The 26,029-nt window shown below is 46.9% G+C and overlaps 1 protein-coding gene across 2 annotated transcripts in view; it reads left to right on the top strand.

The window, feature by feature from the left end:
- Positions 1–3,925: 3,925 nt before the first annotated feature.
- FRMD1 (FERM domain containing 1) overlaps positions 3,926–26,029 on the top strand; it is a 44,405-nt gene continuing 22,301 nt past the window's right edge. For both annotated transcript variants that reach the window (XM_054822193.1, XM_054822192.1), the window contains exons 1-3: positions 3,926–4,064; positions 14,733–14,897; positions 20,761–20,851. In XM_054822193.1, coding sequence (XP_054678168.1) covers positions 14,802–14,897; positions 20,761–20,851 — 187 coding nt within the window. In that variant the 5' untranslated portion in view covers positions 3,926–4,064; positions 14,733–14,801. The remainder of the gene's footprint in view (positions 4,065–14,732; positions 14,898–20,760; positions 20,852–26,029) is intronic.

Here is a 26,029-nt window from a genome sequence, read left to right as displayed (position 1 = left end):
CGGAATGTGGTCGATGATCATCACAACGAGCATTTGATTTTTATTTAATGTAAACTGCTGTCTCAAACCTCACCAATTACATCTATGCTTTGCACACAGTTTTTGATATAATAATGACTAATTATTACTAATAATGTAACTAATACTGTTATTAGCATATGAGCCACCCTGCAACTTTATAAGTATTTTTTATTGTTTGCATGCCATTGTAGATAAATTTGATATTTTACAGGCAGAAAAAAAAAAATTCCCTGTCCCAGAGCTCAAAATTAAACCTGATTTTGCAACATGTTAATCATGAAAGCCCTAGTATGATGAATAGTCTCACTAAAGCTATTGATGATTTTCTAGGAATAAGGCAAGAGCCAGGAAAATCAAGCTCTAACATGCACTGAAAACATCACAAAATAAGATTTTGCTTCAGCATGTATGCTAACAGAAAGCAGATTATTATCATTTCATGTGTAATACCTATGATGACTGTATTCACAATGACAGATATACACAAATAATTATTACTCCTGCAAGAGCTGCATTATGGTTAGAAAGTCTCCATAACGTGCAGCTGGTTAAATCTGACCGATTTAAACGGAGAACACAAAGTTCTGCAAATAACCTTGCATGCAAGACAGCCAAGTAATTTTTTTTTTAAGGCTCCCTGACTGTCAGCTCACTGCAGCCACAGCTATTTCAAACTTTCTTTAGGATTCATTTCATGCCCTCCTTTCTGTTAATATCCCCGAGATCAATCCTTTCTCTAATGAATAGCTGACCTATTCTTCTTTGATTTGCCATTGATTTCCTCTGCTTACCTCCCAATGCTTTGCCTGTTGATTAAACGCTAGACATAAGAATGCCTCAAATTTCTGACTTCTGAGTCATCCTCTCATGACTTGAACAGCTTGAAGCCAGCTTCAACTCCCCAGATCATTAGTGAAAACTCCTTTTGTTTCTAGACTCTCCAAACAACCCATTTCTCTCCAAGCTTAGGTGCTGCTAGTGAACTAGATAATAAATAGTAGCAACAAAATTATCTCCTATATGCATTGCTTAAGTTATTGTAAGAAAAGGAAATGGATACTTTTCCAAGACTGTGAAGGCAAAGCCCAGCTTTCCCTTTTGCAGTGGGAAATCTTTTTGTCTACAAGCAATGCAGACAAGACCATGAGCAAAGACGTCTGCTTATGCAAACTTATTTTTGCATGGGGTCCTTCTGACTTCGGTAAGACTCTGTGTGAGACATAGGTCTACAAAAGAGGCTCTATTTTTTGAATTTTCTGAATCAAGAGCCTTGTTTAGAAGAACCCTTCCACAAATCCCCCTCTCCAGCTTCCACTTTACAGAGCAAGCTGGATGAAATTGCTTATCTGCACTGCGAGGAGAGCTGGAGTTGATGCTTTGAAAACATGCAGTGGTATTTCCTTGGAACACAGATATCTTCAGTCTCCAATGCTTTGATGTCTCCTTCAAAAACAAACAGGCTAACGCTATCTCCATTTTCCTGCACTTCTGATGTTTCTCAAAACGCAGCTTGTTTTCTCTAGGGTAACACACAAGGTCTGCCAATCCTAGGAGACCAGCTATGCAGGATAATTACTATACTTCTAATTAGGGAAGCCATACCTGACATACTGTACTATATTCCATTCTGACCATGGCTAGACTGGGAGCCTTTGCTGCACACAACCCACGCCTTCCTCACCCTCCTACTTATGTTCTGTGGGAAGGAACACAGCCCTAAGGTGGAAGCCCTACAGTCTCTGGTGGGAACGACAAGAACAGCAGGTTAACGTGCTGTGCCATGAAGCACACCCCTGTCCCAACAGCCCAGACGCGGTCCTTTGCTCCTGTGATAGCTAAAGGACGGTCACAGAAAGCCAAGCTACAAGTTTGTAAGCAACTGTAAAAATTTCTTTTTCAAATGATCAAACCCCAGAAGCATGCAGCAACTGTTCAGAGCTCTTTGCTAACATTTCAAGTTCTCCACTACCTGTCAGGGCATGACAGAAAGTCCTACCATGATCAGAGCACTGTGCTGGCTCTGCTGCAGGCTTCATGCATGGTGTGGGGCAGGTTAAATAAGAACGAGTTCAACAGTAGAGCCTACACTTGGGCACCAGATTCCCTGCCCTTGCATTCAATCCTGCAGTCCATGCTGGAAAGTGAGGAGACGTAGGTGATGACGTTACAAGATGCTGACTCCAATGCTGGCTGGACCACTCCATGAGGCAATCTAATTCACCAACATGACAGACCACTCTTCCAGCAAAAATAGCTGGAATTTTCTGTCCCTTTAGTGAGTCGGACCAGCTTAGCAGTCTGAAGTGCTACAGCGCTGGCACATGGAAGGTGCTGCAGCCATGAGCAAAGGGAGTGAAAGAGGCAGAAGACTGAAGATGGGACAGAGTAAAAAAGAAAGGACAGTGAGACATCTTTCTATAGGCAGAGGGGAGCCGTCATGCCAGCTCAGCTGCCCGTGAAACAACACGTTAGGCACCTCAGAACAGCATTAGAAACAGCTGGCATGCTGAGAGGGTAACTGTAGAAGTCAGCATAGGCTTAACAAAAGGACAAGCCACGAAGGACTTAACCTTGGTCATTGGGGGTCACCTCTGTCCATCTAGGACCCACAGCCCTTGAACCATTCCTGAAATGAGGTGCCTACACATTTGCTCAGATAATGAGTAAGATGCCAGTATTTTCTCTCAGAGGATTTTGTGGGAAGAGAAAGGGTTGGCGATGACATACTTCCCGTGCTCACAGAGCAGCCTCACTATTACAGTACAGCTGGGAAGAGGCAGAGGTAAGTTGTCATCCATGCTGGCAAGGCTGAGATTTTATCCAGTCTCGTGTCCAACCTAAAACACAGGAGAAAAACCTGGGAGCATGGACAGGTGACCTGATGCCTTGCTTTCTTCACCCTATCAGGTGGTCACCTGCAAGTCAGGCTCGCTCTTGTGCTCCCTCCTGGGCAAACTTCAACTTTTTTCCTGTGGAGTAGTGCAACACTGTCCAAAAGCCTTCCCACCTGCTGCCCTTACAGAGTGCTGCCATCCCCATTCCCATGTGAACTGCACCCTCAAATACACCTGGATACATGGGGAAATGAAGCAGTGGCTTACATGTGAGGGAGAGGGAGCAACACTACAGAACCTGAGATGATGTTGGCCTTCTTTGGAAATTTACTACATTAAAAAGCAATTATATAAAAGAGGGAGGGAGGCAAGAAGATTTATGACATGCATGCAGCACAGCACCCCCTCCCCAGTACATTGCCTCCTGCCCAAGCCAGCTCCCAGACCCCCCAGAGCGCTGTGTTTCCAAACCTGACCCCAACTCTTCGGCTGCACCTTTTTGCATGTTTTACCATTTCGCACCCCGCCGGCACTGCCAGGTCAACCTGGTTACGGCAGAGCGAGCCAGACCGAGTTCTCCTGCCTTGCTGTGATCACTCGGAATTAAAACTTCACCTGCACAGACTTTATTGCTGCCAGCACAGAGTACCCTGCCAAGAACAGAACCCCCGCAGGCTCCCCCCGCGGCAGTCTGTTGGGGTCCCCCCTACACACACACACACACACACACACACACACACACACCGCCCGCCCCGCCGCCCCCCTTTCCCCTCAGCGGCCGTTACCGGCCGGAACGCCCGCAACAAGCGACCCACCCGCTCCCCCTTTCGCCACACTCCCCTCCGGCCCGCCCACCGGCCGCGCCGCGGATTGACGACCGTGGTCGCCAACCCGAGGCCTCTCCGCTGACCCGCCCCGCCCACTCCCTGCCAGGCTTCGCCAATCCGCTGAGGCGGCTGTTGGCGTGTGTGGAGGGGCGGGGTAATTCCGCGTGCGTCTGCTGCGGCTGTCGGCGTGCAGTCCCAGGGAAGGGCGGGGCGGGCCCCGGGGGTGTGTCCCAGTCCGGCCCCGCCCCCCGCGCTCCTCCTCCAGGGCACCGGCGTGCGCCCGCCGCTCGCCCCGTTCGGGACGCTGCCTTGCTCGGTTCGGTGGGCGCTGGATGCCGCGCCGGTGAGGACAGCGGAGCTCCGCTGTTGGGGTCATCCTACGGTAAGTGCGTGGGCGGCGCCGCGCTGCCAGCGGGGCTCGGGTTCCGCCGCCGGCGTCAACGGTGCGGGGAGCTTCCGGGGCTCCCGCGTCCCTCCGGGGCTCTTGTGGCAGCGGGGGGGGGGGAGCGGCTCCGGTGAGCTGCCGGGGGACAAAGGACGGGTGTCGGGTCCCGAGTGCGGGGAGGCCGTGGGGCGGGGGCGGCAACTTCCCCCGCCGGTCGCGGCCCCGGTCGGCTGTGGGGAGCGGTCCCCTCGGGAGCCCGTGGGGACGTTGCGGTTGCAGGCGGCGCTTTGAGCGGAGAGACCCGCGAAGCGCCCGGCTGTGCCCGCCGCCCGGCCGGCGTGGGTGAACGAGCTCTTTCCACCGTGGACGCGAAGGCGCTCGGAAAGGTGTCTGCTGCCGCGGGGCTGCGGGGGGATTTCTCCTCGTGTGCCGCCGTTGGCACGTTAGCGGCTGCAAGAGTAGAGTCACAACTTTGTCGATAAAGGGAGCTCTGAATTTCGGCTGGAGTGCCGTAGCGATTTCCAGTTTCGTTACGTTATCAGGGAACGTTGCCGTGCAAGGGGCGGTGAGCGCAGGGCTTAGACCGCGGGTGTCTCCAGGAGCGCGGAGCTGTGGCTCCCGGGGGCACCGGGGATGGGCAGGCACCGGGAGGGAGTGGGGGTCTGGAAGGGGTTTGGAGCCGTGGCAACTCCATCCCTCGCCCTCGTCGTCTGCCACCGGTGGGTCTCGCCGGTGCTAGAAGATGAGGTGACGCCGGGGGTGCGTCCCGGGGCTGCGGGACGAGAGAGACCTCCGGCATGTCCGCGGGCGTCTGGCCGTGACCCAAGGTGCGCCTGTGCGACAGCAGACGCCGCGGGTTTGGGACGCTTCGCAATAGGCGCTTGGTTGGCCGCCACCTGTCGTGCAGGTGCTGAGGGAGGCTGACATGGCCACGGCCCCGGCCGGGCGGTGCAGGACGGCTTCGGGGCCAGCGCTGCCCAGCGGGGTGCGGGTCCCCTGCACCTCGGGCAGGGTGAGCTGCGTGGGGCAGGGAGCCGAGCACCTGGACCTGCTCCGGTGCCCGCCGCCGCCTCCTCGGGGCGGCGAGGGGCTGGATGGAGGCATCCCGCGGGGCTGGTCCGGGTGGTCTGACGGCGGTGACAGTACCCGCAGGGACAGGACGGGGAAGGAGATGAGTGTCCCGGCAGGTATACGTGCGCGGGAGGAGGGGCGGGTGTCAAAAAGGAAAAAGTATCCCTGCTTCATAGTTTCTCCACCTCTTGGATTCTTTCTTGGTACCGATTTACAGGGAGAGGCTCTTCCCGGGGTTTCTTGTGCTGCCCGTGCTGAGAAACCGTCATCCTCTGCATCCAGAGATGTTTCTTCTGCTGCTCGGCAGTGACGGGCTCTCAGGTTAACTCCCAGGTGGCATTTAAAATGCACATCTGGTTTTTTCCACCACACCAGGAAATTGTAATGCGCTGTCTGAACCTTGTCCCTTCTTCAGAGACCCACCGTAATGTCCTGGCCTCGACAATAAATACTTAAAAAGTATAGAGCACTTTCTCAGAGAAAATAGTGAGGATGTATTTTTAGCACTGGTTATCTCTGGAGTAAGATTACAAAAGGAAAAACAAAACAACTTTTTTGACACACTTTTCCCATTCGTTTGTTTAGCTTTTTATTTATTTCCTGGAAAACTTGGAATGACAACAGAGTGCCTTGACCTCACTCTGTTATTTATTCCTCCCACTTAATTGTTGTGCACTCTTAATCAAAGTGTTCTGTTTTCAGCACTGGTGATGATGAGAGTCTGTGTAGTAGCCAGTGTTTTGGCTTCAGATGAGGACTGTCAAATCAGAAGAAAATGGAATCCAAAAGGCGTGGGGGGGGGGGAGTTTTCTTGCAGAGATCACCTTAAAGGGGAAAAAAAAAAGGGAGGAGGGGAAACAACAGAAAAAGGGTAATACATGTATAAGCAAAAATAAATCTACAAAATGCTATTGAAGAACATGAGTTGCAGTGATTCTTTTCAGTGGTTTACCAAAAAATACTGTCTGTGCTCTTTGGACAGGTTTTTTTCCCTGGGGATTTTTGTTGTTATTAACTAGATTTTTATAGGAATGTGAGAAACTGGGATAAACGCCAGTGATGAATAAATTTGTCACCTTTTTTCCTGAAACAAAAAATCCTAAACCAAACAAACAAATCTGTATTTACATGTGTTTTTCCAATTTAAGTCTTTTTTGATAGAGGAAGTTTTTTGACAGCAGATAAGGGCCATGCAATTTTGGGGGTGGGTGGGTGGATATGTGTGTGGTGGTTTGGGTTTTCTAAATAAAAGCTGATAGTGCTTTAAAGTTACAGCACTCTTCTGTTCCCAGCACTACAGGTAAAAAGTGTATGAGTCCAGCGATTAACTCTGTATCGGTTAGCTTTTGTAGTAAAGTCATTGCCCTACTGTTAATCCAATGCAAGACAATGTAAATTACTTGCATGCCTACTGTGCTCCAGGGTTACACATCTTCTTTTCTTGCAGAAGGTCCAGTGCTATTGCTCCTTGCACTGCTCCTTGATTATCTTGGTGGTCTTTAGCAGTGGTACCTTAATTCCTAGTGTGTGGTTAGTAAGTGAGCATGGACAAATGATGGTCTCAGCCCAAAAGAAATCCTCTGACAAGGAGGAGCTGCTACTTGAAGAATGGCAGGAGGAAATAATTTCCTTCTTGTTAAACCATTTCTTATGCTTGCTTTTTCTTTTTTTGCTCTATTTCCTCTTTTTGCAAAATTCGGCATCACCTCAAAAATGCAGTGCGCTCTGTAAAGCTGTTTGGTTTTTGTTGTTGGTGGTGGGTTTTTTTGTTCTGTTTCTATTTTTGTGTGCCGTGTCTCCCTGTTTCCCCATCACTTTGCTGAGGTTGGTGCCTGGCAGTACTGTGTGCAGTCTCTGAAGCTGCATCTAATCATAAAGACCCTGCTGTTCGTGTTTAATTTTGTCAAGGTATTGGCAGATTGGCATTTTCACACTTGTAATAGAGGCAAGCTGTGTTCCAGACAGCGTTTTATCTATTTTTTCTGAAAGTCCTTCCACTTTATGTAAATCGATACTCCTCTCTGCTCTGAATATGTTCAAGACTAGCTGTTTTTCCACTTATGGGGGAAAAAGTTAGAAGCAAACCAATGCAGAAGCTGGCTAGTTGGTCTGAATATTTAGACGGTGATTCAAATGCCATGAGATCAGCAGTGGGCTTTCTCCTTCCTCTGGAGAAGTAAGCCAACTTTTTTTTTTTTTTTTTACTAGGTTATTATTGGTAGCAAAGCTATTCCTGCTCAGAAGAGTTCTTTACATGATATATTGGTAAAAGCATGTCTGTTCTTACTTGTCCTGCAACTCCAGGTATTGCTTGTGAAGTTACAATGATGCTTTGCTGCTTTTTTTTTTTTTTTTTTTTTAGAAAAAAGACTTCATAGTCTGATTACTTCTAGAACTCCTACAAAATCTTGGTGAGAATAGAAAATGAAGGAGGAGTTTATTCACAGGTTTTCTGACAGCTCTGCAAAATATTTCAGAAGGCTTGGTGATCTGTTCCAATTCAGTCCAGCCCAGTTCAAATATAAAATATAAAAATCAGCAAATATAAAAATACCATCACAGTGGAACAATTTCTGAAAATATAGTCTTCTAGAAGAGTGTGTCTCAGCTGTTGTGCTTAAGGCAAGAGTATAATAGATCTGCTTGGTAGAAATCCTGTTTATAACTTTGATAGACTTAAAAAAAGGAGTATGTTTCTGGTTGGATAATTAACCGATAGGCTTTTGGGTCATGAGACCTCGCACATTTGCAATTGGCATGATGTAGAAAGATGCGTGTCTCCTGAGTTGCTAGTAGAGAGACCAGGTCTTGCTGCTGCTCTCCCTGCACTTCCTAAGCTTCCTGAGAGCTACAGTGGCCTGGAAGGAAGCCTCACTCTCCCTTACTTTAAAGACCTTGCTGCAGCATTTTGTCCGTGCTTTGCCTCTCCTGTTCCCCATAGGTACAAAAGATGAACAGACTTTAGTGAAGATTGCACTACTTGGCAGAAGTGCTCGGGGTGAGCGCTGGAGTGCCAAACTGAAGCATCTCCTGTTGCTGTCCTTCACATTGAGATACCAGACCGTGGCGTTCTCTTTACCGCACTCCCGGCACTGCATACGTATGCTCGTGAATAAGCTTTCTGTAAGGGTCCATCTCAAAAGGGATGTGTGCGTGTATTTGAGTGCAGGCGAGCTTGCTGTTGCTGAATGGCTATTCGAGCAATTTGCTTCCCTTAATCTTTGCAAGATCTCATGTGATGTCTTGGTCATCCAGCTGAGAAAAGAGAGCTTTGCACTTCTCAGTAGCGTTCCTTTGCGGCCGCTTTATGCAAAGTGTAATGGACACTGAGGCTGGCTCAGGCCTTGTCCCATATTTTGCTGGTTCTTTCTTACGCTTCTGCATTTACCGAGGCCAATCGATACCTTCAGTTGCTACTCACTCATAAACTTTAGTTAATGATGTGCTTGATTTATGAAGTATGAGGAAGCCCTATAAGAGATTGGTATTCAATAAACAAGTCCATTAATAGATTATGCAGAAGTAAATAAATTCATTGTAATGAGAAACTTCATGTTGGTAGTCATGCTACTACTTTTGCCAATCAATGAAAAGGCAGGATCAGTTGATTCATCGCTGTTCCCATGTTGGCAGGAGAATGTTTGCCCCCCAGGAAAAAGGCATGCTGAAAAGGAATTGCATACTCTAGCTGCAGACTTTACTGTTTGGGTATTGTTTAAAGCATGAACATTGCTAGTTTTTGCATATGCTTCTGATAAAATAATGTATTTTAAAAGGCTGCATGTTTTTGTGTACAAAAATTCAAAGGCACTTTCCATCACTTGGAAGTGATGGAAAAACATAGTCCCTGTGAGATCCTGATTCATCCCTTTTTGCCTGGAGCCTTTAGTACTCATTGTCTGTTTCTCTCAAAACGCTCCTGAATTCAGTTTTGGTTTAAGGGAAAGATTAAGCCCAGATGATTCATGCTGGGCTGTCCTCACAGGGAGCAAACTGCTGAGGAGCTTTTTTCATCCCATGGGAGAGCTGGATGGAAGTGTGGCAGCCACCCTGCGTGGTCCTGCAGCTGCTGCCCTGCCTTTGCATTTCCATGTGCTGTAGGAGCACCTCCTTTGGTGCTCTGTCTTCAGCTAAGCCTTTTTCTGCTCCTTTTGGTCTAGTTTGTAGCAGTGAAGTCCAATGTGTGCCCAGAAACGTGTGTTACTTTCACTTGGCTACCAGAGAATGCTGCATCATCCCTGCATAGGAGAGTTGTCCCTCATCTTTGAGCATGAAGACTCGGGCAGCCTACAGACAGAGTAGCATAGCAGCGTGGTCCCAGGTTAGGAATAGGTGTCCTTGGGAATCTTCAGAGAACCCTTCTTCCCAAGCACACCAGCCATGTTGTGAGAGGCGCAGGGCAGAAGAGTTACAAACTCAAGAGGACGTTTCATGTTCTAGCACTCACTCCCACAGCTTGACTTGAGGCAAGAAAACTTCGCAGCATGAAGGTGGAGTGTGGGCAGTCATGCCTAACTAAGAGCTTTATCTAATTCTGCCATGAAGACTAATAAAGCATTTTCTTCTCTATTGTTAAAGCTTGGTGTCACCAGGGAGTGCTGCTTGTACAGGAAGAAAAGAAAAAGGAAGTTGGTTGGCATCTAAGACCAATGCTCAGCAATTTCCCCACCTGTCCCATAAGGTGCAGTGTGATGACTAAGTCTGCTAGGGCTCCACAGCATTGGAGTTCTTGGGGGTATCTCCCATTGTACCCTTTGAAAAGGAAAGGTGGGAGCCAGGCCCACATCCCATCCCTGCAAAAGGACTGCACTCAGATCTAACAGGTGTTGCTAGCAGATGCAGAAGGCCTGCTGCGGTTGCATCTCCCACATCTGTGGACTGAAAGCCAGTTGTCTTCGTTGTCAGTGTTGCACTTGTCCTGTAGCCAAGCTGCGTCGGTTCTGGGATCCAGTCCTTCAGAGGACTTCAGCAACGGGCAGGTGTCTTAGTATTCCTCATTCAATAGCTTTGCGTTTCCTACTAAGTAGCGTTCAGTGTTTGAAGGCAGGTGTGTATTCTACCTCAAAAGCAGCGTGTGGACACCAAATTCAGTACCTTACCTCCTTATAGCATCTTTGTCCTTGGATGGGTCCTGCTAGTCCTGGAGTGATGCTGAGGCAGATGTGTTTGACAAGTCAAGGTACTTCTGGGAATTCACTGCAGGACATGACCTAGTCGTCCTGGCTGTTGGTTGCAGGTGGCATTTTTCACACCTGCTGTAGCCATGGCATAAAGCCGTCTACCTTCAGTCTTGTTTTCTACTCTGACAAGCAACGTTTTTTTCTCCTTCTCCTGATGCATCTTTCCAGAGAAATTTTCATCATCTCAGGGGGCAGTCAAAGGAGGTGGGGTGAGGTCTTAAAGTTGCTGGGAAAGACTAATATATATCTTTTATTTGCTCAGGCTCTTTATTACTCTGTTTTGCAGATAGTACTGGTGCTCTACAGTATGCCTCTGAGGGCACAAAATACCTGGGAGGCGAGGGGGGTTCTCACTTTTAAGGCCATGTTTCATCAGTGTGAGGCAGCCCAAGGGTGGGTTGTTGCCAAAGGCAGGTTTGTTTCCAGGCAGTTGTCTGTCTGTCTTGCTGCAGGGCTGCCTTGATTGAAGCTGCTTACACTGATTGTGAAACTGCAGCCTAAGAGTCGAGTTGTCTTAGGCTCCTAAGATGTTAATAAGATTCTTAACGTTTCTGAACAGTTTTTGATGGGACTCTGTAGGGCCACTCTGGTAAGGTTTCATTGGGAAGATGCTCAGTGCTAATTTTCTGACAGCTGTAGCAAAACCAGCTTTCCCAAGATGTTTTACTGTAATAAACCTTACAAAGCATGTTTCCAGGTAGTTATGAGAGAAGCACAGAATTACCTGTGTTTTTTTTCTCAACAGAGGAGAACTTTGTTCTGGTTTGCTGCTTTGAGTTGGTAGGTGATTGCTCATTTCATCTGTTGCTTTATCCCCTTGAGATGTGGTTGTGCCAGTACCTAGAGGCTGAAATCAGGATTGAGACCCAATTCGCAGCGGTCCCATAGACTGATGTATAAAATTCGGCAGTGCTCATAAGGCTACTTGAACCCACATGCTGTTTGGACGAGACCTGCTTCCAGGCAGGCTGGCCGTGGCACGGCCCCGAATTCAGCAGTGGTAAGTCATCCTTGTGCCGTTGCATGTATGGGCTGTGTGAGGTGGTTTAGCTAGCTATCCCGCTGACATCAGCAGAGAACTTCCTCCTCATCCTCCTCGTGCCTTGGAGGGCTCTGCCAGTCTCATCCCTCTTGCTGGGGCAAACCTCAGCCATTCCTGCTTTTACCAAGCGAATGCTGAGGTTCTGCTCCGGTGCTGGGAGGCAGCTCGAGGGGCAAGGCAGAGAGGAGGGGAAGATTAGGGGTTTTCTTAATGAGTTTTTATGGCCGTGTTTGACCTGTTTAATCAGAGGAGTCTTGAAATTAATGACAGGCGTGTTTTCCAAAGCTCTGCTGCACGTGTGTTTAGGTAAAATAAACAGTGCTAAATAAGCTGTGCTATCACTCTGGGCACTAATAAGCCTCCTGACTGATACCAGAAGAATACAAATAAATAGCGCCTTTGACCATTTCATTGATAGACTGCCGGGCCTTTGACCAAGCAATTACATCTCAAAATGCACTTCTCTGGGAGTTAAAACATGAAGTGATGTATTTAAAAAAAAAAAAAACAAAACCACCAACCAAAACCACCAAACAACAAAAACAAACAACCTGTAGGGTGTCCCAGAGGCTGATGATTGACTTCAGCTTTTATTAATTCATCTGCAGTGCATTTGCTGGAGCTTTTGGGGTTTAATTGAGGTTAAGAGGTTGGAATCTGTGGTAAACAAAAGAATGGCATATGGGCAGTCTGAAATTGTGTATGTTTAAGTAAGAGCATTCCTTCTGGCCACTTGTTTTCATTTGGCCGTTACTCTTGGCTCACAACTTTTCTTTTTTTTTTTTTTTTTGAAAAGGTGTAAACATGCAATGCTAGCAAGTTAATGATTAATTATGTTTTATCACATTCTAACATACCTCTAAAGAGAAGCTGAGCTGGGCTTGTGTTTGACCTCCCCCTTCAGATTAAGGGTGTTGCTTCCTTAGCCTCTTACCTGCTGTGGTGGGATCAACAAAGCTCGTTTGTTTTAAAATTTAAAACCCCTTCTCCCTGTCCTTTCTTGCTTCCTTGCTCCTGGGGTGCACACTTGTCCTCTTAAAAATTCAAATGGACAAAGCAGGTGTGAGACCAGAGGAAAAGCTTTCCAGAAGCTTTGTTTTATAGAGGCGATGGGGAAGTGGGATTCAGTTTCTTCAGTTGTCCACAGAAAACTGTGTGCACGTGTTTTTACAGTCACTTCTTTGTCCTATTTTCAATTCTGTTATGAGCCACGTGAGCATCTTCATTGCATGTGATCTCCCCTTGCGAGTGGCAATGTGTACCGGCCAGTGTGGCGGTTTGACAATTAAGACAAACTTCCTTATGTTGGAAAGCATGAGCTCATACTCCAAGGTCTTTATGCTGTTGATAAAGTTTATGGCGCATATGACATCAGCTGGCAATAATAATGGTGACCTGTTGCCCTCGAGTCATTCTGTAGACATCTGTAATTTATATATAGCTGTTAGTAGTGTGTAGCCTGGAGCATAAGAGAGCTCATCAGTATAATTATATCGATAAGAGAGTAAGTCAGAGTTTTTCTCTTAATATTTCATTTAATAGAAGTTTTCACCTGTCCCAGGAAGTCAAATGTGTCTTTCCTGCTGCTTATAATTTAAAGCAATCTTCTTTTTAAAGCTCCTAGGTTTTGTTTAATTATTATTACTTTTTCAAAATCAGAATTTAATAGTCTTTAATAACCCTCTCTTTTCATTAATACAATAAATGCAATTTTTGTGTACTTCTGTCTCATAAGAGAGGCTCTACATAAAGAACTTGCATCAAAAATGCTTTATTAAGAACCATTGTATATGCTGGCATAGGGAAGGAGGTGCATGGAGCAGCTTTCGTACTTGCAAAAATACACTTAGATCTTTCTCTTATATTTGATTTAAAAAAGATTGAGCACAGAATTGAAGGGAGAGAGGCTAATCCAAGCTCTTTTTTCTGTACTGTACTTTGCTTTCCCGTGACAGTTTGCTTTTCCCATCTCCTACCCAATAGTTTGATTCCACCATATTTTCCCCTGAAACAGGACAAACAAAATTTTAAATACCAAATGCTTTTAAAACTTATATGTAATGCACGTGTACATACATCTATATGTATGTATGTTGTGTGTTGGCATAAAATGACTGACTTCCTTGCTGCTTATGATCCCTCATCCTTGAATCTGTTTTGGAGGATGAAGGAAAAGCCCTTGCCATCCCTTCACAGCTTGTCTCCCGAAGGTGGGCTGTGCCACCAGTGGTGAGCAGGTGGTAGGAGAGGGCAGCACTGGTGGAGCTGGTCCATTTGGCTGCCCTTGCTGGAGTATGTGTCCGTCCCCAGGGCGTGGGGTCTTTGTGGGCAGGCGTCAGCCGGCAGCGCCTCTGTTGCTGCGCTGGTGATGGGTGTCCAGGTGCTGCTCACCGAAGGGAGTCATACCGGGGCGACTTTGGGGCAACCAGGGTTTGTTGGCTTGCATCAGATCTCGTGCAGGGATGGAGCAGACCCCATAACCAGTTGGTATCCTGCCGGTTCAGGTCTCTGCCAGTGTTCATCCCTAACCTGCCCTCAAGGAGCCTTTCCCCTTCCATCCAGATTTGTCAGGTGCCATGGGATGCTTCCTTGCTTTGGAGAGTGTCGGAGCAGAAGGTTGTAAATAAAATGTCACAAATTGCTGAGCAAACTGTGTCTAACCTAGCTATAACGTGAAGATGATGTTGGCTACTGTGCTTTTGGGTGTAAATTGAATTTCTGTTTCTTATTTCTGTTATTATCGTAACTTCAGCTCTGAGATGCTCATGCAGCTTGGGCTCAGCCCTCGGGAGAAGGCTGGCAGTGCTTGTCTCACAAAAAGTACGAAATGGCAGCTCAGCCTTGCGAGTTTATGTGTTTCCATCTCCTGCTTTGAGTGGAGATGTAGAGGATTTGGGTTCAGCGGCTCCCCAGGGACTAGGAGCAGGGAGAGGGGAAGGGCAGCTCGGAAGACTGCTGCACTGACACGTGCCTGCTGATGGCTCACTGATACCTCTGCTTTGGGCAGGAGCAAGGTATCTGGTTGAAGGATGGGGTGCTCTCTCTCCCTTGTGGGCATTTTCAGGACATGGTCCATGGTGTCATCTGCCTTATCACCTACGTGCCTCTCAAAACCTCAAGTCTGGTTTGTTATTCTAAGGAGACTCGATTGCTTTATGGCACTCTCCTGGGACTCACGGGCTATTTAAAGGTTGACTCTGCCCGCTTTGTGCTGCGATGCCGGTGGAAATATTGACTGTGGTGCTGTAAAATGGCTGAGTTTGTTGGTTTTTTTTAAAACAGTAAGGAGGAAAACATCCTGTCAAACACGTGCTGTGGGCTGCTCCCAGCACCGGCAGGAGCGTAGCACTGATGCTCTCACCTTCTCGGCAGGTGCGTGGGATGAAGGGAGCCTGACGCCCGCCCAGAGAGGAGACCCTGGCCCCCGTGGAGCTGCCCACCATGAGCAGGGTGCTGCTGGCCGGCAGGATGCAGCCGGAGAGCCGGAGCGTCTGCGTCTTCCTGCCCACCCGGGAGCAGCTCAGCCTCGCCGTCGGGGTGAGTGGCCGGGAGGGAGGCCGGGAGGTCGCAGCGCCGTGGCCGTTGCTGCGGTTCAGTTTTGTTAGCTCCCATTGTTCTCCTAAAAGCCTGGTGCTGGTCTGCTGACCGAAAGGCTATTAGCCAGCTTAGGGTAATTGGTGCTCCATTTTCTAATTGGGCGGCTTCAACTCATTTGCAGAGTTCCTTAAAAGTCCTGGTTGTGTTTTTGGATGGGGGGTCTCCTCTGCTCTTTTTCTGTTGTTATTCCTTTTTATATTCTTTTTCAGTGTTTTTGCCCCTAATATAATCTAGCAATTTTTTATTAAAATTAAACCTGATGATTTAACCTGATGATGTTAAAATTAAACCTTGATGATTTAGCGAGTATGCCCAACACATGACCATTTCTCTGGTGTTTTAGCTATTTCTGGTTTAGATAGTCTGCAGATCCCTTCAAAGACTCTAAGGCACAGTAAACAGCCACTGAGGGTTTTTCTCCCTCCTTTGAGTACTTGTACACCAAAAAAAAATAGAGGTAAGTCACTTCCTTTCTTTGATCGCCGCTTCAAATGCCTAAGTGTGCGTGCACGAGTGACAGGAGAGCCAGGTCAGCTGGCAGCCCGGCATGGCACGGTGTCCACCACGGCGCGGTGCCTCTTTGTGCAACGCCGGCTGCTCCTTGAACTTGTGAGAAACTGAGCTGACAGGGGCACTTCATGTTCAGGTGACAAGTGAGCCTCAAAGATAAGTGTTCTCTTGTGAGTGTGTGCATGCACTCATGCGTGGGCTCGGGAGGTTTTGCTTTGTTTTGGGGGTGTTTTGGGTTTTTGGTTTTTTTTTTTTTTCTTCTGTCTGCGAAGGGGAGAAGACTGTTGAGGTGAGCTATTATTTTTAAGCATTTGGTTGAAACAGTGGCTTTGGAAAGCATGCGTGCTAATCTTCAAAATCCACATAGGCATTTTCCTACCTGCTGTGCTTAAGTGTGGCATCGTTAACTGAAACAGCCACAAGGGCTGGATGGAACAGGGCTTTAACAGCAAAATCTAGGGTGCTCTGCTTCTAGGTCACAGGTTCAAACCCAGCCCATCTACCGCCCCAGAAGGCTTTTGCAATCTGCTGGCTTTTGTGCAAGCCACAAAAAAAATCATTTAATTAAGTTCTTGAGGGCAGGTGTGCAGGCCGGGGTAATGGTCTGTTGCGACTCACCCTAAATCTCACCTTCTTATAGCTTTTTATCAGAGAGGCTAAAGATCCAAGATAGTGGAGCCCTCCCTGCCGCCGGGAAGGTGCGGACTGGCGTGCAGGAGGGTGGCATGCCGGCAGGGCTGATGCTGTTGCCACTCCTCACTGTACCCGGTGCCTGAGCTGGGCAAGTGGCCGTTCCTCCAATGCTGGGTCATGCTCCACCGTATTAAGTTTAGGCAGCACTTAGACCATATGGTAAATCCTGGATACCTGCAGTTTGTCATCCCTGGAGCAGGGGTGTCCTCCTCCACAGGGCTGGAGGCATGAACGGGCTCAGCCTTCACCATTTGGTTTGGCCTGGTGCAAGGTGAGCGCTGGCTGAACGAGCTGAGCTTTCTGGTTTTGCTCCTTCAGCTTTGGCCCTGGTACACGGCTCCCCTCAGGTATGGGGGAGCGAGGTTTCCCAGGGAGCTGGGCGGTGGGGCACAGGGGCTTCTGGGTGCGTGGATGGGACGAGCCCTTGCCTGCAGCCAGCTGTTTGGGCAGGGGTGTGTGTGCTTACCTGGGCAGGCAGCAATAACTATAACCTGTATTTAAAACATTACCGTGAGATGCTCCAGGCTACTGCAGCTTACTAAGCCTAAGAAATGGTCTTTCGTGTTGAGTGCTGGCAGGGACAGAGGGAAGGTGCCGTGTTTCCCCACCCCGTTCCTGCCTGCCGCCTCTCCAAAGAGTCGGGGCGCCTTCAGCATCACTGACTGGTCCTGCAGAGGGGATCTTGCCATGGCACCCCTTGGTAGCCCTTTTAAAGACATTTTCCCTCCTTGCTTCTGCTGCCCCTTGCTGTGGTGGCTGGGAAGTTGGGAAAATATGTACGTGGAGATGCCTGCGTGTGAAAGGGAAGAGCTGCCTGGGCTAAAACATGAGTCCTCAATGCACAGTTGTCCTAATTGCATAGAGAGTGAAACATGACCTGTTACAGCCGGGCAAGTCACCAAACCCAGCTTTTTGTTTGGCTTCTGTCTTTACCACAACACCCCTTCAAAACAACAACAAAAATTAAGATTTCGCAGCTGGAGAGATTTTTTTTTTTAAAGGAACATCAAGGCAATTTTCCAGTGATGTTGGTAGATCCCAAATTTAATTAATGCAACCACAGATGATACTGTGTGCATTTATTAGAATAATAATGCCACTACTTAAGATTTCCAAAGCCTTTTAACTTTTTCAGTGTGGAATGCAAATACTAAACAAGCTTGCAGCTCAGTGAGGTAGGTAGGAATCATTATCCTTCCAGCAGAATAAATTATAGATCCTTCCTGTGATAAGCACAGTGTTTATGCAGGTAATTCCTTTCTCCCCACTCCCATATAAATTCCACCCTTCCAGATAAGAGTTTACCTATATGTGTTTTATGTGGTCACGTGTAGATTGAAGCCTGCTCTTTAAAATGGATTTGTCTTATGCCCTTTATAGATAGTGCTGTTGAAGAGAGAAGACCAGGAGCCATTTTAAAGTCTCTTCCCCCATAATTGAGTATCTCTTAATTAACTTTGGTGTCCACCTTTCTGGATGTATAGACAAATTTGAGGGGATGGTGAGGAAGAAAACTGTTTTCTCGGGACCAGCTGTGAACACGAGGAGAAGCAGAACAGTGAGAACTAGTGGGTGCTGCAGCTCACCAGCTGTCCAGCGGAAGGGGAGGCGAAGCGGGAGGTTTCTGCTGGGGAGGACGGACATGCAAGCACACAGCAAAGCAGCCTGCCTTGCTCCAGGCAGCCCCAGCGGGGAGATGGAGTGTGAGCACCGGGGAGCTTAAGCAGGCTGTGAGTGAGAATGGTGCAACTAAGACTTGTATCAGTTGCACCAAAGATCTTGGAGTGCTATCCAGTTTATTCAGTGTTGTTTGCCAGCATTGTGGCTTATCTCCCTGATAGTTTTGAACCTGTTGATCAATATAAACTAATTTTTATGACTGGATTTCTGAAAATTTTCTGGGGTGGTCGCAGCTGAATAAAGGAGAGAGACCTATGCTAGCGAAGGTCTGGCTGCCAACGAGGGGAGCGGGGCAGGCAGCCACCCTACCTGCATTTGGGTAGTTCAGAAGCAGCTGCAGCAGATGTTGCTCCTCATCTAGCTGCTGGAAAAATGGTGTGAGTGTGAGCAGAAATTTCTGGAGGAGAGGAAGTCTAGTTGAGGTCCTGTGTGTTGGTGAATGGCAAGCATAGGTCTAAAGTCTTTCGGTTGCTCTGTGAGCAGGAGAGATGATGTTTTAAGGCATATGGACCAAGAAAAATAGAGATAGGTAACCAATAAACGTGAATATTTGCACACAGAATGACTCTGGAGTAGCATTTACCTTCTGTAAACTTGCACTCAACTTCACTTTGGACTAAGTTTCATGTGTAAAGAAGCCCTGAGTTTGGCATGGGGCAAAGCTGAGTATCAGTGGAAGGAATGATTCATGGCGTGTCTGGGATGGAGCTTGGCACAGGAACCACGCGCAAAGGGAGGAAGAGCAAAAGAGAAGCACACAGATAAAAAATGCAAAGGGAAATGTTGGTCTCTTTGAGCAGAGGGGAAGGCAGGAGGAGGGAACAGCGATTGCAAGTGTAATCGGTGTTGTGTAGCCTTGAAGGCTGGGAGTAAAACTTGATACAGAAGGAAAGTGCCAAAAGGAGAATGGACAAGGTGGTAGCTCACATACCTGCTGTGCAAGAAATCTGATTAAATCACCGCTTTAGAGCTGAGTGTCACAAAACATTGCTCAGTTCCCTAGAACTAAGTATCTTAAAGCAGGTTTTTCATCCCTTAGGTGTGAAAGCATGCCACTTACAAAATTTATCTAATTCTATAGCTTTTACATAGTCCTGTGCTGCCAGTGACTCTTGCATGCACATAGCCCTTCTGGCTAGGGATAGGTCACCTCATCCTTAGTCCTTCCCAGGCAGGAGAACATGCTCGGAGAAAGGAGGCAGATCTGTGCCCAACTTTCCCTTCCAACTGCATGTTCTTGGCAGCTGAGCAAATACTGCATTTAGGTGTGAGACTCTAAGGATGCAGTCTGACATGGAGACCCATGATAAGACACAGATGTGGTTTTGGGTCTTACTAGAACTGTGCACTACCTCCTCCCCTCCCAAAGCACCTATATGCACACATGTGTGTGTATTAGTGTAGCCCAGGTTTCAGAGCTCCCAATAAAGCAGCAGTGAGTGGCTGGCTAGTGGTGCCTTGTCAAGTAGAAGAAAATGAGTACTTAAATGACTTCCAGTTTCCCATTATCCATGTCTAGTGACATGGTACATCCTAGAGCAGGGAGGGGAGGACAGCCTATTTCTGGGGAGGGTGGCACACCTGCGCTAAAAGGGTTTGAAGAATTCTGGTGGCGATTAGTTTGTAGGAGAGTTCAGTAGTTGATTTCTGCCCTGTAATCTTTGCTGCTGTGAAGGTAGAACTGCACGGTCCCCTCTCAGGAAGGCTGCTTCTGCTGCTGTTAATCTGCATCGTCCAGCAGTGGTGTAACGAAATTCAGAGGTTCTGGCCCATTTCGCAGCTGCAGCTGATAGTACCCAGGGCTGAGCTGAGCTTGTCTGTGGTGGTGGTGTTCTGCTCTCCCCACCTGCCCTTGCTCAAAACTCTTTCCTCTATGCCTCTGAGGGTTGGGGGCTTGTGGCGTTTTGTGCCTGTGGCTGGCTGGCTGTGCTCCTGGGGTGGTGTGATGGGGCAGGGGGAAATGAGGCTATAGGTGGGAGGACATTTAGCGGGTGAATTTTCCAATCGTAGTACGCATCCAGGTCTGGACGTGCAAGTAGCCAGGATAGCGCTTTTGCTGGGGGAGCCAGTGCTCCCTCCCAGCAGCCCTGCTAGAACAGCGCATTCGGTAGCTGCGCTGCAGTGCCACAGCGTGCTCTTACCCTGTGCCATGCTTGCAAGTGCTACCCAGCCTCTGGTCCCCTGTGGGAGCGAATGCTGGTATCTCAGCTTTCCCACCGCTTCCTCAGCGTGTGCACAGCGTTATGGGCAGCAAGGCTACTGGAAGGTCTCAGTGTGGCATGGAAATGGGCAAGAGCTTATAGGCCATTGGTGACAGCTTCAGGAGATGAAGATGCTAATTGCTGCGTGAGAGAAGTCAGCGGGGGACAGAAAAGGCTTTTCTGTGCGGGATACAGAGCAACCTCATCTCTAACCCAGGAGCTATTTCTGCTCAAACCATGCAATCTTGGGTTTGCTTGTGTACTTCTGGTTTTAGTTCTCCCGAATGAAAGTTTGTTTGTTTGTTTTTTCTCTTAACCTCTAAAAAAAAAATTCTGCAAGACATAGTAGTATTTTCATTTTTGTGATTACAAACATGCTTTCTGTAAGAGTACCTATAAATAGCGTGGTAGGTACTGCACAAAACTAGTGCTCCAGCACTGCTTCAAATTCTTATACAAAGATGCCAATAGGTAGAAAACTTTAAATTCATGTCTTACTGAGCTGAGCCACTTAGCACTGCGAAGAAGGGAGAATGACTTGTTGATTGTTATTCTGTGATAATAGCAATAATAATACTGAAAACCAAGCTTGTTCTGTGGGGTTTGTTTTTTTTTTTTTTCTGTGGTACCCAAAAATGTATTGGCTGATGTGAAGAAGGAGAATTGCTCTATCCAGGTGTGTGAGCCATCTGTAATGTTGGATTGGTTGTTTCTTTCAGGTCAAAGCCACTGGACAGGAGCTCTTTCAGCAAGTTTGTGATTTAGTGAAGATTAAAGAGCCTCACTTCTTTGGCCTCAGCATTGTTAAAAGTAAGCAAACTCAATGCATGGAGCAAATGACTTGGCAAACGTCCACAGACCTGCTTGTGTATTTACAGTGTGTGCATATATACACAGCGGCCGTGCCTGCGGGGAATTTGATTGTAATAAGGTCACAAAGTATGTAGATTATGCACAGGCTTCTCAGAGCTCTTTTGATCTTTGGTATGTGGGCAGACAAATTGGGAGAAGGGGGAGCTTTTGTTCTCCTTCTTTGTTCTTACATTCCACCTCTTTGTGGGGTTTTCTTTCTCTCCTGTAGCCAAGTTGCTAGCCAACATATTTGTCACTGAATTCAAAACTGTCAGTAGTTGAACAGGAGGTGCATTTTAAAAGGACTTTGGGGGTGAAAGTGTTACTTATCTTCTGAAGTCACACACGAAGAATGTGGCACCAGGGGGAGGAAACTCAAATAGTTTGAGGGGACTGAATGTGTGTGTGTGGGACATTGGGTTTTGCAATATTGCATAGGAAATGTAAAACTTATGAGTCTGTGGGTTAAGGTCCAATCTGCTTGGTCCTATGGCTTAGTACTGACCAGGGAACAGTGCAAGATGATGCCTTAAAGGAGCAAACTGATATGAGATATTACATTTCTAGGATGGAGTGTGCATTGGCACCCCCCATGACTCTTAGTAATTAGAAATGGATCTGTTGTTCTCCTTATCCTGCCTCCCTACATCTTGAAAAGCGTGGAAAGGACTTTTCTTTCCTCCAAAATTTTTCTCCAGTGTGTTGTTATTTACTACTGCAACTCTAGACATTGTTTCATTGAAATGAGAGTAGTCTTTTATGAGTCCTTCTAAATAATGTTTCGTCTCCTTATGAGTGTGTGGGATAAAATAGTTTCTTTTAAGTTTGTCTCATATCCTTTCTGCTTTCATTTCGAAGAACTTTTGCTTTTTTTGAGCACAGCACTCAAACTAAGACCAGCATAGCTGTTTATCTCCATAAAGTTTGTAGACTCTCCAAGAGATTCCATCAATATAACTAAACCGGTAGCTAACAAGTGTATCTGTGTGTTTAAACCAGCACAAGTTTTTTATGTGAGGAAGACCTGAATTGTCTTAACCTTTTTCACAAATTGACTGTGTTCCTGTGAGTTTCCTCCTTTGCCACCTTTTTATAGCACCAGTTTTTGCCTATTCTACTTGCAAGCTGTCTGGGGTGCAATTGGAGCTCCTGTCCTCCCCTGGAAGACAGGGCAATTTCATTCCCATTTTCTTTGAATTAGGTGCTTTTCTCCTGTTCTCCTTGTGTTTCTTTTGCTTTCCTTCCCCTTCATATCTTTCTTGTTTCATATTTTCTGTACCCTGCTTTTTCCTTCCCTCCCACCTTTTGCACAGAGCAGTTTTCCTTCACCCTGTCGAGCGCAAGGGCTCTGGCCCCAAAACACCCTGTTGTGGCAGATGCCTTTCAGCCTGTTGGAAATGCAGTATAACTATCCCAACCCAAAGAGCATAATAAAGCTGTGCTGACTAGACCTTAAAGTATATTGCCCTTAGCTTTAAACATAAATAATCTTATTCTCACTTTGTGAAAGTGTTCTTCCTTTTTAGAGCAGCTAATTCTTCGCAAAGCTCTTAGAAAAATGTCGAGGAAAAGAGTTACAGCAGTCTGAATTAACCTCTCTTTTTTTGTTGTTGTTGGTTTTGTTTTTTTGTTTTTTGTTTTTTTTTTTTGTTTTCATTACTATTCCTCACTCCTGCTTGCTGTAGCTCAGTTTGTAAAGCTGCTTAATTGAAGGCTCCTCGTGCTCAGGCCAGCTCCTCCTGACAACCATCTCCCTCTGCCACCCAGGCAGGTGTCAGGATTTTGGATATGGAGATTTATTTTTGTTTGTGCCTCTGTTTAAGAAACGGTTGGGGCTGGATAACAGAAAAGTGTCAGCAGTGAGTTTCTCAGCCTAAATGGCCGTAGCCACCAGGAAGGCTGCAGCCTGCTCTTGCTTCCTCTGGTCCCTACCTTTAGTCTATGAAAGTCCAGTAGGCTGCTGACCAGAGTCCCGTGGGTAGGTTTTAGGGTTTTCTTTATTTTGTTTTTAAAATAGCTCCAGGTTTATTACTGTAGAGCTGTAGCAGAGGAAATCTCTTGTTTTCTGTTCCCCAACTTGATTTTCCCCCCACCTTGTTTTGGCCAACAGGCTGGTGATCATCTCCCTTGCTGCCAGTGGTGAGGTCTTGGTTCTATTGCAAACATAGCACTCTCCATCTCTGGCATTTGGAAGTAGCCTTTAAGGCATTGCCTGCTTTTTAGGGACTTCTGATTTCACGGCAAGCTATCCCCTCAAGAAAGGGAAGCAGTCCAGTCAGGTTGTGGGGAGGCCTGGGTAAGTTTTGCATTGCCCAGGGTTGTCTTGTGGGTACTTAAGTCAACTGCGTTGGCCGGGCAGCAAGTCAGTGTACGTCCTGCAGAGGCTGCGCAGGGAAGGCGTGGGGCTGGTCTGTCAGGCAGGGGCAGGTTAGATGTCCGAAAACTGGAGAGGAAGCCTTTGTGTTTCAGATCAAAGTATTCCTCTTCTGTGTCATGCTTTCACCTCTCTGTGCTGCAGCTCTAAGATGCCATTTTTTTAAGAAACAACTGCCCCGTTTTAATAAGGGTATATTTTCCAGTTTCTTAATGTGCATTTATTTTTGGCAGTCTGATGCTGCCAAATGCAAAACAAGGCATTCTAATCCACCTGCATCTATTACCTTGCTGCTAATTTGTCAACAAAACCCTGACTGTCAGCAGTGGCAAGAGAATGAAAATTAAAGGATTTCTCCAGAACTGTAACCAATCATACTGGATGGATTATCTGGATTAGGAGCCCATTTGACCTGCAGACGTTGTACAGATACACTAATGCTCAGTTGGTCTCATCGTAAGTATGTGTGTGAGGGGGAGAGGGTGGTGTCCTTAATCATAAACAGAAGTTTAACCCCTAAGTGTAGCTAAAATGAAAACAGCACCACAGAGCACCACGCAAACTGCAAACCATGAATGCTGTGAGATCTAAGCTGTAGGTCTTGCAGCATGTCTTCCAGCATTCCTTGCTTAAATTGGTTGCCTTCACTTCTGACTGTTACAGGTGCTGAGGGCAAGCTTCAGGATTTGAGGTAACAATAGTGGTGGCAGGACAGAATTTTTCACCCCTTCTGCTCTTGAGCTTTTTCTATTCTCAAGATGAAAACCACTTCAACTGTATTTGGGGCCGGGGGGTGGGGGGAAGCTTGCATCTTTAAGAAGCTGATAACTTTGAAAATTGAGTTCAGGAGTGTATATTAATGGGAGGCCACACCAGCACACCTGGGACATGTTGCTCTTCTAGTTTTGTCACAGATCATCAAGCAGGCCATACCTTGTGTGCTGCTGCTGCCGCTGAAGTGCTTTTTTTCCTTGTAATTTGCTCAGTGAAAGACCCTGCAACCCTGCCAGCTTCAAGCTGGCTCCACAGACTTCAGCAGCTGGGTCTTACATTGCAGCTCCTCCTGCAGGGTCAACCTTATCTAGTGCCCTGCGGGAGGTTTCCCTCTTGTTATCAGGACACAATTCAGTCTTCTAAACCAAAACTGATTGTCAGCAGACAAAGAACAGCCAGGCCTCCTTTGTTGTTATAACCTGGATTCTTTCGATCCTGAATCTTGGTCTTCTTTCTAGGAGCAAACCTTGCTTGATCCATGCAGATGGAAGCCTTTGATTGGGAAGGAGCAAGCCTGCAGCTCCTACACCCTGTGTTCTCTTATCAGTTTGTCAGGCTGGCTTTCTAACAAAACCAAATCCCTTTGCTTCAGCTCCCATGCCTCAAGGATCATCCTTCAGTTATTCCAGCTATGGCTGTTCACCTCCCAGCGCACACCTAGCAGGGAGCTTGGTGGTTAACTCTGCCAAGGCCACTCTGTCTCCAGTTAACTCTTCTGCATCTGTGTATCCTCCAGTACTGAAGTTGGTGGATGGAATACCCTACCACGTTATGTTATGTGGGTATCTATTATAACAAAGGGTCTCTTAAGAAGACAGATGACAAAAGTTGTTTAAAATACCCTCTGATTTCTATACCCCAGTCCTTCCCCTCTATCCCTGCTTCTGCCTCTACTCCCTTAAATCTGCTTGTGTAGTTGCATCTCCCTTATGATTTTCTTCTATGTTCTAAGATACAGCTCTATTATAATGACTTTGATACCTTAAATAAGTTAAATGCAATGTTAGAAAAAATGTGCAGAAATGTGCCACCTAGAGGGAATTGCAGGGGTTCAGGGGTGCAAAAAGTATATATTAATCCTTGGAAGTACTTGCATGGTCCCTTCCTAAGAAGGCAGGTTTTTTGCGTATACCTGCTGTCTTTTGTTTCTCCTTCAGCATCAGTACTACATCCAGCCAAATGCTCTCCTGCCTGAGAATTGCCAGGGTCGTCTTTGCTCCTGGATGAGCAGAAATGGTTCTGCAGTTTTTCTTGTGCAGAAGAATCCCCTGTGATGCTGCCAAAAATCCAAAGATCTTTGCCTGGGCATGCCTTGTTGCTACCTGTAAGATGCCAACATAAAATTCCTGCAGTACCTATGCGTCATCAGGAATGACTAAGCCTTTGTCTCAGTCTTCAGACTTCAACAGTTCCTAACAGCCACATGACCTTGGGCTTCTTCATATTGCCTCCTTTCATTCTTCCCTCTATATACCTTCTGTCCATCCCAGGTAAAGCGACCTCAGCCAGGACCTCCCTTGCTTTACTCCCAGCTTCTGTTGTGGTTCTTCCTTTCTTCACTTGGGATACGTGTACTTTCCAGCTAAAGCTGAAAACACAAGGTTATCCTGAACCAAGTTCTTCTAGACCCCTTAGTAAACTAATCAACCAGGTAAGTGGATGAGGTTTCTTTCTCTTGGCTTGAAAGGTAACAGCAGGAGCATCGAGAAGTTATGTAGAGGTGCTGAGAGCAGATGCCGTGTGGATAGTGATGTTCCCAGGCCACCAGCACTTGGAAGCTTGGGGAGCTCCACAGGCAAAAGTGTGTAGCCAGCTCTTCTTCAATAAACAAAAAAAATCATACTGGTATTCAGGGAAGCTAAAGGTGTTATGTGAAGTCTACAGCATGTGTTGTGAGGTATTTTTTGAGAGCTGTTTTTTTGGGGTGTTTTTTGTGGAAATTTTTCGTTTGTTTGTTTTAAACTTTAGCTCTCCCCTAACCCCAGCAT

The sequence above is a fragment of the Grus americana genome, chromosome 3 (assembly GCF_028858705.1).
Source record: "Grus americana isolate bGruAme1 chromosome 3, bGruAme1.mat, whole genome shotgun sequence".
Classification (NCBI taxonomy): Eukaryota; Metazoa; Chordata; class Aves; order Gruiformes; family Gruidae; genus Grus; species Grus americana.
Note: the sequence above shows the minus strand (reverse complement) of the source record. Positions and strands in the feature narration are given on the sequence as shown.